The 14117-nt window shown below is 42.1% G+C and overlaps 1 protein-coding gene across 1 annotated transcript in view; it reads left to right on the forward strand.

Moving 5' to 3' along the window:
* The window catches only part of ADGRB1 (adhesion G protein-coupled receptor B1), a gene marked incomplete in the record, with an annotated part of 698266 nt that overhangs the window by 658043 nt on the left and 26106 nt on the right, over positions 1 to 14117 (forward strand). Inside the window, 3 exon segments of the mRNA XM_073629372.1 lie at positions 6704 to 6875; positions 9172 to 9267; positions 10406 to 10471. Coding sequence (XP_073485473.1) covers positions 6704 to 6875; positions 9172 to 9267; positions 10406 to 10471 — 334 coding nt within the window.

Here is a 14117-nt window from a genome sequence, read left to right on the forward strand (position 1 = left end):
TGCAACCTACAAGGCGGGCAGGCCTCACTCTCTGACCTCCTCCCATCCATCCGCTGTGCTTTTCTGTTTGCTTTTCTTTTTCTCGTCCCTGCATGTCCGTGTTTTGTCATTTTTATTAACCTCATCTGTGACAGAATTGGTGACTATGGCAGATTTCTTCCTGGGAATGTCTGCCGCTGGGCTGGAAACATTTCCCTCCTTTTCTGTTAATTCCGCTGAAATTTCCGCTTAAGTCTGTCATCCTCGAGATCGTAAGACCGGGAGAAGGTTTCCGAATGGGACGCCTAAAGCAAAATGACCTTTTCACTGAAATCGCTGTGTATCCAAATAATGATCCCGTAGAAGTTTTATAGTCACATAGATTTTTATCTACCGCAGAAAAACCAAGAGAAAAAAACCATCTGATGGGAATGTTTGTCTTTTATTATATTTATTATATCAGTTAATGCCGTAATCTACCGGAATGGAGATGTGTCTATCTATATCTATCTATCTATCTATCTATCTATCTATCTATCTATCTATCTATCTATCTATCTATCTATCTATCTATCTATCTATCTATCTATCTATCTATCTATCTATCTATCTATCTATCTATCTATCTGTCTATCTGTCTATCTATCTATCTTACTATCCACATGTTTCTTTCTTTTTTTCTTTCTCCCTCCTATCTATCTAGGTACTATCTACCTAGATCTCCTACTTTCTTTTATCTGGGTATTCTCTAGATATTAACTCTTTCTTTCTTTTTTTCTCCTATCTATCTATCTTTCTTCACTTCCTTTATCCTCCTTATCTTTCTTTGCTTCTTCTTCCTGTATTTTTTTTTTCTTTCTTCCTTTGTCCTTTCTTCCTTTCCTTCCATCTTCTTCCTGTCTTTCCTTTCCTTTCCTTTCCTTTCTTCTTCCTTCCTATCTACCTTTATCCTCCTTCATTTTTCTTCTTTCCTTGCTTTTCCTCCCTTCCATTCTCCTCTTTTCATTTCTCTTCTTTCCTTCCTTTCCTTCTTCTGTTTCCTTCGAGTTTTACTTCCTTCTTTCCTTACTGTATCTTTCCTTTTCTTTTCTTTTCTTTTCTTTCTTTCTTTCTTTCTTTCTTTCTTTCTTTCTTTCTTTCTTTCTTTCTTTCTTTCTTTCTTTCTTTCTTTCTTTCTTTCTTTCTTTCTCTCTTTCTCTCTTTTTTTCATTCTTTCTTTCTTTCTTTCTTTCTTTCTTTCTTTCTTTCTTTCTTTCTTTCTTTCTTTCTTTCTTTCTTTCTTTCTTTCTTTCTTTCTTTTTTTACAAATCTATTTATAATCTATTTCACATTTCCAGTTGATTGCTGTTTCCTGTATTTTAAAATTTTAACATACGAATAATTTACAATGTTTTTTTTTTTTTTTGGAGGGGGGGGGGGAGCAACAGGCTTCCACTTCATCATGGCTAAAGTAGTTATAAGAGCTTAAATGGAACAAAGAGAGCATGAAACCAAATGGTGAAAAAGACCAAATTAACGTTAACAGTCCATTGTAGGATCCTATAGGTCAGCTAACACCTTTTGGGCTCTAAAAGCTATAAAGAGCTTAAATGGACTTTATGGGCAAAGCTACCAGGAACATTTGTTAATTTTCTTTATTAAGCAGCCAAAGCAATAAAAGAAAATATGTTTTGCCCAAAGAGTCCATTTCAGCTCTTATTACTATTGAACCCTAATGAAGGGGGAATGTGTTAACCTCCAAATGCATTGGAGGGCCTATGCTTTTACACACCTTTCCAGGGCTAAAAAAAAATCTGAGGTTACCAGTGTGAAGTGTGAAGAGTGTGAAGACTGGATGCTGGGTCTTACCACCTTTCAGATACTTCCCTCTAGTCTGGATGCCGGGTCATACTTCCCTCTAGACTGGATGCTGTGTCTTACCACCCTCTAGACTGGATGCTGGGTCTTACCACCCTCTAGACTGGATATTGGGTCCTACTTCCCTCTAGACTGGATGCTGGGTCTTACCACCATCTAGACTGGATATTGGGTCCTACTTCCCTCTAGACTGGATGCTGGGTCTTACCACCCTCTAGACTGGATGCTGGGTCTTACCACCCTCCAGACTGGATACTGGGTCCTACTTCCCTCTAGACTGGATGCTGGGTCTTACCACCCTCTAGACTGGATACTGGGTACTTTTTCCCTCTAGACTGGATGCTGGGTCTTACCACCCTCTATGCTGGATGCTGGGTCATACCTCCAACTAGACTGGATGCTGAGTCTTACCACCATGAAGACCGGATGCTGTGTCATATTACCCTCTATACTAGATGCTGAGTCCTACCACCTTGCTAGACTGGATGCTGGGTCATATTTCCCTCTAGACTGGATGTTGGGTCTTACCACCTTGCTAGACTGGACGCTGGGTTAAATTACCCTAGATATTGGATGATGGGTTTTACCACCCTGCTAGACTGGATGCTGGGTCATATTGCCCTCTAGACTGGATCCTGGGTCCTACCACCCTGCAAGACTAAATGCTGGCTCATACCGCCCTCTAAGCTGAACGTTAAGTCATACCAACCTCTAAACTGGATGCAGGGTCATATTACCCTCGAGATTGGATTCTGGGTCATACTGCCCTCTAGACTGGATGCTGGGTCTTAACACCATGCTAAACTGGATGCTGGGTCATATTACCCTCTAGTCTTGATGCTGGGTCTTACCACCCTTTTAGACTGGATGCTGGGTCTTACCACTCTGCTAGACTGGATCCTGGGTCCTACCACCCTGCAAGACTAAATGCTGACTCTTACCGCCCTCTAAGCTGAATGTTAAGTCATACCACCCTCTAAACTGGATGCAGGGTCATATTACCCTCGAGATTGGATTCTGGGTCATACTGCCCTCTAGACTGGATGCTGGGTCTTACCACCATGCTAAACTGGATGCTGGGTCATATTACCCTCGAGTCTTGATGCTGGGTCTTACCACCCTTTTAGACTGGATGCTGGGTCTTACCACTCTGCTAGACTGGATCCTGGGTCCTACCACCCTGCAAGACTAAATGCTGACTCTTACCACCCTCTAAGCTGAATGCTACGTCATACCACCCTATAGACTGGATGCAGGGTCATATTACCCTCTAGATTGGGTGCTGGGTCATACTGCCCTCTAGACTGGATTCTGGGTCTTACCACCATACTAAACTGGATGCCGGGTCATATTATTCTCTAGGCTGGATGCTGCGATGTACCACCCTGTTAGACTGGATGATGGGTCATATTATACTGCAGGCTGGATGCTGGGTCATATTACCCTCTAGGCTGGATGCTGGGTCTTACCTCCCTTCTAGTCATGATGCTGGGTCTTACCACCCTGCTGGACTGGATACTGGGTCTTACCACCCTGTTGGACTTGATGCTGGATCATACCACCTTGCTAGACTGGTTGCTAGGTCATCACCTGCTAGACTGGATGCTGGGTCTTACAATCCTCTAAGCTGGATGCCGAGTCATACCACCCTCTAGCCTGGATGCAGGGTCTTACCACCATATAGGCTAGAAGCTGGGTCATACCTCCTTTTAGATTGGATGCTGAATTGTACTGCCCTCTGGACTGGATGTTGGGTCATACTGCTCTCCAGACTGGATTCTGGGTCATACTGCCCTTCGGACAGGATGCTGGGTCTTACCACCCTCTAGACTGGATGAGACTGGATGCTGGGTCATACCACCCTCTACATTGAATGCTGTTTGATACCAACCTGCTAGACTGGTTGCTGGGTCACCTGCTGTACCGATTATGATGGGTTCTCCTACAGCTTGCAAATGACACAACTACTCACTGCCAACAATGCAGTGTGGTACAACAAAACAACACCTTGCTTTTCATGCATGTTGTGATTGCAGCAGCTTGTTTGATTCTATGCCATGTAGGAATTTTAGCCAGTCACAAACAAGGAATACACAGTGCTGTTTTTCTTACTTGGGTGGAGGGGAGAGGGATTCGAACCCTTTTGGGACAGTACTATAGTTGGGGCTTCATTACAGAGCTTTCCCCTCACTTCCTGTCCTGGTGACTGCAGATAGCAAAAAAGCCAGCATGTGGTCTTATATCCCCATCCTATGCAGATCTACAAAAAATGTTTTGGAGAGACATACACTTTAAGCATCTGTGTGGACGGTCTTTGGGCTCGTGTTGAGGGCATGAGTTTGAGACTTTTCAGAATTCATTGATAGGTGTCAATGACCTGCAGTTGATTTAATTCTGACCCCTTCTGACCTGCAGTTGACCTCTTTGTGACCCTTATTTGGTCTGCAGTTTGCCTCCTTTTGACTTTCATTTGACCTGCAGTTCCTTCTGACCTACAGTTGACCTCCCTCTGACTTGCAGTTGACCCCCTTCTAACTTTTAGTTTACCTTTTCTGACCTCCATTTGGGCCTGCAGCTGACCCCTTTCTGACCTGCAGATGACCTCTTTCTGACCCTCATTTGACCTGCAGTTTACTTCCTTCTGATGTTCATTTGACCTAACCCCCCTCTAACCCACAGTTGACCCCTTTCTGACCTGAAGATGACCGCCTTCTGGCTTTCATTTGACCTGCTGTTTAATTCCTTTTGACCTTCAATTGACCTCCTTCTGACCTGCGGATGACCTCTTTCTGACCCTCATTTGACCTGCAGTTTACTTCCTTCTAATATACATTTGACCTAACCCCCTCTAACCCGCAGTTAACCCTTTTCTGACCTGAGGATGACCTCTTTCTGACCTTCATTTGACCTGCTGTTTAATTCCTTTTGACCTTTAATTGACCTCCTTCTGACCTGCAGTTGACCTTCTCATTTGACCCGCAGTTGAACTGCTTAAAGCAGCATTCTCATAGACTTGTAAGGGAATGCAAAACCTGCATGAAGCAAAACAAAAAACAAAAACACTCCTGGAAGTGTTTGGCGGCATGGGCCTGGGTAACTTCTGACTTTCAATTTGTGGAGCCAGGTGCCAGAACTTGTTCTCTGGGACTCAGATCTTTTGCACCCCTAAAGAATTTTGCACCTGCTGTAACCATCCCTGTGGCCACGTGTGGACGGGGCTTACTGCACTTGAGTGCGGGACCCTGGGCTCTCGCTAGTGCCCCCAGAGGTGGGCTAAGGCCAACTTTCTTACTGATGCAGAGATAAGCCGGCTCTCTAATTTAAAAGCAAGGCTCCTCGGCAAGAATACAGTTAGTTCTACGTAATATGTGGCCTACCAAGCTAACTCTTTGTAACCCGTGGTGCTTGTGCAGGATTTCTGAGCCTGTACCTCTGAGCTTGTGCTGCACTCCACCAACCCAGTAATCTACCACCTCACTCCCAGTGACATCGATCCATAGCTTTCACTTGGATACTAGGAAGCTTACTGATATGCGAGCCAAGCCTTCTCATCCAACATCAGTGCCTGACCTCACAAATGCGCTTCTGGAAGAATGGTCAAACATTCCCATAGACACACTCCTAAGTCTGATTATGCAATCTTCTTTCAACAACTATCCCAGATAGCAAGCAATTGAGCTACAAGTTTGAAAATGACTTGCTAAGCTATTGCTAGACTTGCCGGGCTTCACGAGTTTGTTGCACAATCGCAGCAAGTCCGCATTGCACGACTCCAGATCAACTTTCTTTGCAAACCTTCTGCAAGTTCTGGTTCAGTTATGTTGTGCAATAGTCATCCCACCACAGGGGGTCACTGTGGCTGACTTTTCATACTGTAGACTTGCAGAGCTCCTGCTGTAGACTCACCACGGCAACTTTGCTCTTGCTAGTGCCTTGCTGCACAAATTTGCTTCAAATCGGAAAAGTGGCTCCTAGAACGTGTGCTCCAAGTGCTCTGCGAGTGTACAACTTGCCAGTGAAGTGTGCAGTTAACAGATTTATGCCCTGTACACAGGATCGGACATTCCGACAACAAAATCCTAGGATTTTTTTCCGACGGATGTTGGCTCAAACTTGTCTTGCATACACACGGTCGCACAAAGTTGTCGGAAAATCTGATCGTTCTGAACGCGGTGACGTAAAACACGTACGTCGGGACTATAAACGGGGCAGTAGCCAATAGCTTTCGTCTCTTTATTTATTCTGAGCATGCGTGGCACTTTGTACGACGGATTTGTGTACACACAATCGGAATTTAAACGATCGGATTTTGTTGTGGGAAAATTTTTATATATTTTATAACTTTGTGTTGTCGGAAATTCAGACGGAAAAAGTCCGATGGAGCCCACACACGATCGGAATTTCCGACAGCACAATCCGATCGCACTTTTTCCGTCGCAAAAATCCGACCGCGCGTACAGGGCATTACAATTCAACACTGCCACAAATTTGTGGCACGTTTTCCTTGCTATCTGGGATGTAGTGCAAAGTCCCGTGTGATTGGATCAAAACGGAAAGGAGCGTTTAAATATGTTACATAGTTTATGTAACTTTAATGTATCAAAGCCAAATGTAAGAATGTAACCGTTTCCTACTCTGTAGTTTCTTTTTATCTTTTAGACTTCCATTATAAGTATTTGTCAGTACAGCAGAGTTTGGCCTTTCCTGTCTATCAGGTGGTAGGTCAGATCTATCACCCGGAATTCCATTGAGTCATGTGATCCCGTCAGGATTTTGTAGATAGGATGATCCGGTATTCAGATGTAATTATTGGAGTCGTATTAGGTGATCACCAGGCCTCATGTGTCACTTTGTATTCCATTTGCAGGGCGTCACTGTGGAGTTCCTGCGTGGTGCTGCCGCTCCTGGCACTGACGTGGATGTCCGCCGTCCTCGCCATCACGGACCGCCGCTCAGCCCTGTTTCAGATACTTTTTGCTGTCTTTGATTCGTTGGAGGGGTTCGTCATCGTCATGGTGCACTGCATCCTGCGGCGAGAGGTAAGGGAGCCTTTCCTGAGAATCTTCTACTGGATGGACTGCTGGGGGTCACATGAGATCTCACACGGCGCATTTTTGCCAATGGACCCCATTTCAGTGGATGGAAGATCAATGCAAGAAAATGTGGCAAATATTATTGGAAACTGCCTAATCAATCAGCTTTGGGCCCCATAGCAGTCACATGGTGTGCTATTGTTATAAGCATGTCCTTATGTTCTAAGGGCCTGCACATTATGCCTATGCTAGAGAATGCAGAAAAATGTATGACATACCTGGCTGCAAGGGGAACACAGGGGTACGGATGGGTCATAGGGTGAGGGGAAGGGGGGGCTACCACTTATTCCATTAAGAGGAACACAGGGGTACGCATGGGTCATAGGGTCAGGGAAAGGGGGGCTACAACTTATTCCATTAAGAGGAACACAGGGGTACAGAAGGATCATAGGGTCAGGGAAAGGGGGGCTACAACTTATTCCATTAAGAGGAACACAGGGGTACCGAAGGATCATAGGGTCAGGGGAAGGGGGGCTACCACTTATTCCATTTAGAGGAACACAGGGGTACAGAGGTATCATAGGGTCAGGGGAAGGGGGGCTACCACTTATTCCATTTAGAGGGACACAGGGGTACAGAAGGATCATAGGGTCAGGGGAAGGGGGGCTACCACTTATTCCATTTAGAGGGACACAGAGGTACAGAAGGATCATAGGGTCAGGGGAAGGGGGGCTACTACTTATTCCATTAAGAGGAACACAGAGGTATGGATGGGTCATAGGGTCAGGGGAAGGGGGGCTACCATTTATTACATTAAGAGGAACACAGGGGTACAGATGGATCATAGGGTCAGGGGAAGGAGGACTACCACTTATTCCATTTAGAGGAACACAGGGGTACAGAAGGATCATAGGGTCAGGGGAAGGGGGGCTACCACTTATTCCATTAAGAGGAACACAGCAGTACAGAAGGATCATAGGGTCAGGGGAAGGGGGGCTACCACTTATTCCATTTAGAGGAACACAGGGGTAAGGGTGGGTCATAGGGTCAGGGGAAGGGGGGCTACCACACAGTTCATTAAGAGGCACACAGGGTAATGGACAGGTAATAGGGTCAGTTGGAAGGGGGGCTACCACTTATTCCATTAAGCGGAACACAGGGGTACAAGTGGGTCATAGGGTCAAAGAAAGGGGGCTACCACTTATTCCCTTTCTAGAATACCTTCTACTTCCTTATTTAGCACTTATGTGGTCATCATTTCCTACAAGATAAAGCAGCCCTACTCTTTGACTTTCTAGGTTGCACATTCTACAAAGCTTCTGAATTCATTTTATAATATAGAGAACATAACCGAGGACCTGGAACCCCCAGAGGTGGGCGGGGACACCCAAAACTCCAGAGACATCATAGACTAGAAATATGACTGGGAGATCCTAGTCCAGCCACACACCTTCCAATCTCAATGTGCAATCCCTATTTAACATCCTTTAGAGTTACCAAAATGATGTAGTTGAAGCCCCGCCTAAAGAAGGAAAAGGGAGGGGAAAGGAATGGAGGAAAAACCAAGGAAATTAGAAACATAGAAGAAACGGAGGATGAAGGAAGAAAGGACATAGTAAAGGAACGACGGGAAGAAGATGGAAGAAAAGAAAGGAAAGAAGGCAGTAAGACTGGAAGGAAACAAAAGGGAGGAAGTGAAGCAAGAAAAAAGAAAGAAGTTAAAAGAGAAAAGAAGGAAAGCCAGAAGTAAGGAAAGAAAGTAGGAAAAAGGGGGAGGGAAAATGAAGGTAGGCAAGAAGAACGAAAGAAGGGAAAAAAGCAGAGAAAAGAAGAGAGGAAAAAATAAAGAAAGAAGGAAGAAGAAGAAGGAAGGAAAGAAGATAAAGGAAAGAATGATGAAGGGAGGCAAGAAAATGAGGGAAAGGAAGGCAGGATGAAGGAAGACCGGGAGATATTGGAGGGAAAGGAAGCAGGACAGAAGAAAGCATGACTTGAAGGAAATGGAAGGGAGGAAGGAAGTCAAGAAGAAAAAAAGAAGGGAAAGATAGGAAAGGAATAAGAAGAGATGAATGTTATAAAAACAGTGAGATAAGTTGGTAAAATAGGTCAGAGTACTAGAGGCCGTATTTCCCATAAAAAAAAAATAAACAAAATATACTTACAATTTCGACCTCTATAAATGGGCATCTAACCGAATTATCATTTTCGTGGTGGCGGCTCTCGGTTTTATGATGTGTTGTGGATAATTCTTCCAGGAGAGTCAAAACAATGATCATCTTTGCTGTCTCATATTCCCCTCTAGGTGCAGGATGCTGTCAAGTGTCGAGTCGTTGATCGTCAAGAAGAAGGCAATGGCGACTCGGGCGGCTCCTTCCAGAATGGACACGCTCAGTTAATGGTATTTATTGGTGTTACCATTCAGCCATATTGTTTCTTTTTTTCCACTAAAAAAAATTTGAATACATTTTTCTGTTTAAGGATTTCGTTATTCATCCCAAACCCCTATCCTATGCCTTGGTACCAGAGCAGTCACATTTCTGACAGTGTATTGAAATAAATGATGTTCTTTCAGAGAACACGGACTGCAGTGATTGGTTCTAGGCACTTATGTTGGTGCTACAAATACTAATGCCCCGTACACACGGTCGGACATTGATCGGACATTCCAACAACAAAATCCTAGGATTTTTTCCGACGCATGGTGGCTCAAACTTGTCTTGCATACACACGGTCACACAAAGTTGTCGGAAAATCTGATCATGGTGACGTAAAACACGTACGCCGGGACTATAAACGGGGCAGTTGCCAATAGCTTTCATCTCTTTATTTATTCTGAGCATGCATGGCACTTTGTGCGTCGGATTTGTGTACACACGATCGGAAATCCCGACAATGGATTTTGTTGTCGGAAAATTTTATAGCCTGCTCTCAAACTTTGTGTGTCGGAAAATCCGATGGAAAATGTGTGATGGAGCCCACACACGGTCGGAATTTCGGACAACAAGGTCCTATCACACATTTTCCGTCGGAAAATCCGACCGTGTGTACGGGGTATTAGAATATTAAACAATACACAATCCATTGTCTTATATATCGGAGAAGAAGGTTGGAGACCTCTAGTGGTCAAAAGTATAGAAATAGATACTGCTTTTTGTGAGAAATACTCAGAATGTCATAGTAATCTCCTTCTGAAAATGCCAACTGCCTGGCTTTCCTGGTATGTTCCTGATCTGGATTTGGAATGTCACAGTGAAAACCCAACTCCTAATCTGGGTTGGAGTCACAAATATGAATTCGCTGGATTAGGGTAACAGCCAAGGAAGTTGTCATTTTTTTGGCATGTGGTCAGACAAAAATTGTCAAAAAAAAAAGAAGTATATATATATATATATATATATATATATATATATATCTAAAAACTGTGAAATTGAAGTGTCTATAACAGCCAATCACATCCATGCTGCCGCTGTCAGCCATACTTCTCTGTGTTCATGACTATAATTTTTTTGTGATTTTTGTTTTCTTCTTCCTTCCAGCTGGAGGAAGCCAATAACCCGTACATCTGCACGGCCATGGTGGGGCTGAAAGACAAGAAAGCAGCGGTATGATACAATGTATTCCATGGCAATATTTTATACAGCAAATAGTGATACAATGAATCTTGTAGCACTACTGAGGATTGTCTAGACCAGTGATGGAGAACCTTGGCACCCCAGATGTAATGGAAATACATTTCCCATGATGCTCATGCACTCTGCACTGTAGTTGAGCATCATGGGAAATGTAGTTCCAAAACACCTGGGGTGCCAAGGTTCACCATCACTGGTCTAGGAGAACATTTTGTAGAGTAATGACCTCCAAAATAATCTGACATCATCTACTGATTTAAAGCTTTCCAATGTGATGAGAGGGAAGTGGAAAAACAATCAGGTTTCCAGGAAACAAAATTCAATTTGGGTCCCAACTGCGGGTTGCATAATTCATAGAAGAGAATCCAAAAATGTCCATATTTCTGACCAATCTGTTCCCCCGATTTCTCCCATCGTTAACATTCATCTCTCCTGTTTAACTCTTATGGGAAGCAGAGCAATTTTTGTATTTCCACTATGAACCTGTTAATTTGAAGATAACATTGTCATTTCTTTAAAATATTAAAGTGATACATATATAGTATTGTTTTTTTTTTTTTTTTAAACTAGGCTTTATTTTGGAAATATTGTTTTATATTTTTCTTGTAATTACATTTTTGTATGGAAACTATAGACAAAAATACATTTAAATCATTAACCAGTGTTATTGTGTGTATATATAAACATTAAAAGAATCAGCTAAGGGGGGTAGGGTAGGAATGAGTAAATTAGGGCTTATTATGGTTAACTAAGGAGTGTAAGACCCCTTTCACACTGGGGTGGTTTGCAGGCGGTATTGCGCTAAAAATACCGCCTGCAAACCGCCCCTAAACAGCCTCCGCTGTTTGTTCAGTGTGAAAGCCCGAGGGCTTTCACACTGAAGCAGTGCGCCGGCAGGGCGGTGAAAAAAGTCCTGCAAACCGCTTTTTTGGAGCGGTGAAGGAGCGGTGTATTCACCGCTCCTTCACCGCTCCTGCCCATTGAAATCAATGGGACAGCGCGGCTATACCGCGGCAATACCGCGGCTATAGCCGCGCTGTACGAGGGATTTTAACCCTTTTTCGGCCGCCAGCGGGGATTAAAACCGCACCGCTAGCGGCCGAATACCACTGCATGAACGACGGTACAGCAGCGCTAAAAATAGCGCTGTTGTACCGCCGACGCCCCCACCGCCCCAGTGTGAAAGGGGCCTAATAGGAATACAGTATATTTTGTTTATATATATATATATATATATATATATATATATATATATATATATATGGGGGGGTAAGGTAGGAATGAGTAAATTAGGGCTTATTATGGTCAACTAAGGAGTGTAATAGGAATACAGTATATTTTGTTTATATATATATATATATATATATATATATATATATATATATACAATATATGAGTATATATTTTATTTTCTAACTTGCCCAATTTAAAGTGTATAAAAAAGTTATAAAAGTTATTTGCAAATGAAAAAGAGACTTTTTTTTTCTGTTGCACACTTTCTTATTATGCAACACTGAAAAAAGCAACAAACAAAACAAACAGAAAGAAGACAAAAAAAATGATGGTAAAAAAAATTAAAAAACAGCAAAAAACAATCAACTAAGGGGAGAAGGGAAAGAAGGAGATAAAAACAACAAAAACAAATTGGTAAAAATATATAAATAAAAACAGCAAAAAAAAAAATGGCTAAGGAGAGAAAGGAGTAATTAGGACAGATCAGGGTCAACTATGGGCTAATATAAGGTTAAATAGCACAGCAAAGTTATTGAAAATGAAAAAATAAAAAAAATATATTTTTAATTTTAAACATTTTTTAGTTATGCAACACTAAAAAAAGTAATAAGCAAAACAAATGAGCAGAAAAATAACACTAAAAGGCAGAAGGCATTAAATACGACTGATTAGGGATGACTAAAGGTTAATAAGGGGTTAAATAGCATTGAAAAGTAAATGCAAATGAAAAAAAAAAATTCTTCACAATTTTGCACATTTTCTAGTTCTGCGACATTAAAAAAAAGTAACAAGAAAAAAATTAAATAAATGGTGAAAAAAACATTAAAAGAATCAGTAAATAAACAATAGCTAAGTGGGGGGGGGGGGGGGGGTAGGGTAGGAAGGAATAAATTAGGGCTGGTTATGGTTAACTAAGGAGTTAAATAGGAATACAGTATATTTTGTTTATTTAAGTATTTATTTTATTGTCACTTAAGTTTTTAAAGTGATATGACATTCATATCAGAGGTCACACCTTTGATCTACATTTGAATGAAATATTGTATACAAAGGAACAGTACATTTGTTACAAATTATCTCCATTTTTATTCCTGCACTACCAGTTATACAGGTGTGCAATATCAAACCTCAAATTATATACCTAAACAATACTATAAATACCTAAGTGAGTTAGCACAACGTTTATTTCACAATATTTATATATATATATATTTGAATTATTTGTATTACATTACACGGATATAAGAGGTGAGTACATTTGTTACATTGTGTATACTTAGTGGCATTTGCCGACTATCTACAACTGTCATTTTCCACCTTTAGCAGCTCTATTTTGGCAGCTTCTCCTGCTGTGTAAAAGAAAGTAATTCCCGGCTGTCAGTTTGACAGCTATGAATTGTCAGTACTGGCAGTCGGGGAGCAGCTGCAGGGAGAGAAGGGCTGGACGTAGGAGATACATCCTAGACACTTTGTTGATGTTGTTTTTTCAGGATGTACCTCCACTTGCCGACCGCAATTTATATATATACGTTGCGGTTTGCAAGTGGTTTACCAGGGTTATTGGCGAAGCTATCAGCCATAGCCAAAGGTATTTTTTTTTTCAGCCGGTGGCTGGCTTTCACATGAAAGCAGCTCAAGCAACTAATTAGCCACTGGAACGCTTTCAGAAGCGGCGGGAGAGGACGCCCCCCCCTCCCACCACTCGCTGGTGTTTATCGAGCTTACCGTTTTTACCAGCGCGGCCCGAGAAGCGATCCTACGTATTATGCGGCTGGCCATAGGGGTTACCAGAGACCAGATCGTCTCTGATCACCTCTATGACCTTGAAGGAACAGAGCAACATAATGGTGTCACTTCCAGTCTAGAGCGGAAGTAAACCATTTTGTTTGTTTTTTAAAGCAAAAGATCTTTTTTTTGTTTTTTTTTTAATTGTTTGCTGTTAATGGTAGAGGAGAGATTTGGGGTTTTATTGACCCCAGATCTCTCTATAAAGAGGACCTGTCATCCCTTATTTCTATTACATGAGAGCTCCATAAAGAGGACCTGTCATCTCTTATTTCTATTACATGAGATCTCCATAAAGAGGACCTGTCATCTCTTATTTCTATTACATGATCTCTCCATAAAGAGGACCTGTCATCTCTTATTTCTATTACATGAGATCTTCATAAAGAGGACCTGTCATCTCTTATTTCTATTACATGAGATCTCCATAAAGAGGACCTGTCATCTCTTATTTCTATTACATGAGATCTCCATAAAGAGGACCTGTCATCTCTTATTTCTATTACGTGAGATCTCCATAAAGAGGACCTGTCATCTCTTATTTCTATTACGTGAGATCTCCATAAAGAGGACCTGTCATCTCTTATTTCTATTACATGAG

This window comes from Aquarana catesbeiana, linkage group LG05 (genome assembly GCF_042186555.1).
Source record: "Aquarana catesbeiana isolate 2022-GZ linkage group LG05, ASM4218655v1, whole genome shotgun sequence".
In the NCBI taxonomy this organism is placed as follows: domain Eukaryota; kingdom Metazoa; phylum Chordata; class Amphibia; order Anura; family Ranidae; genus Aquarana; species Aquarana catesbeiana.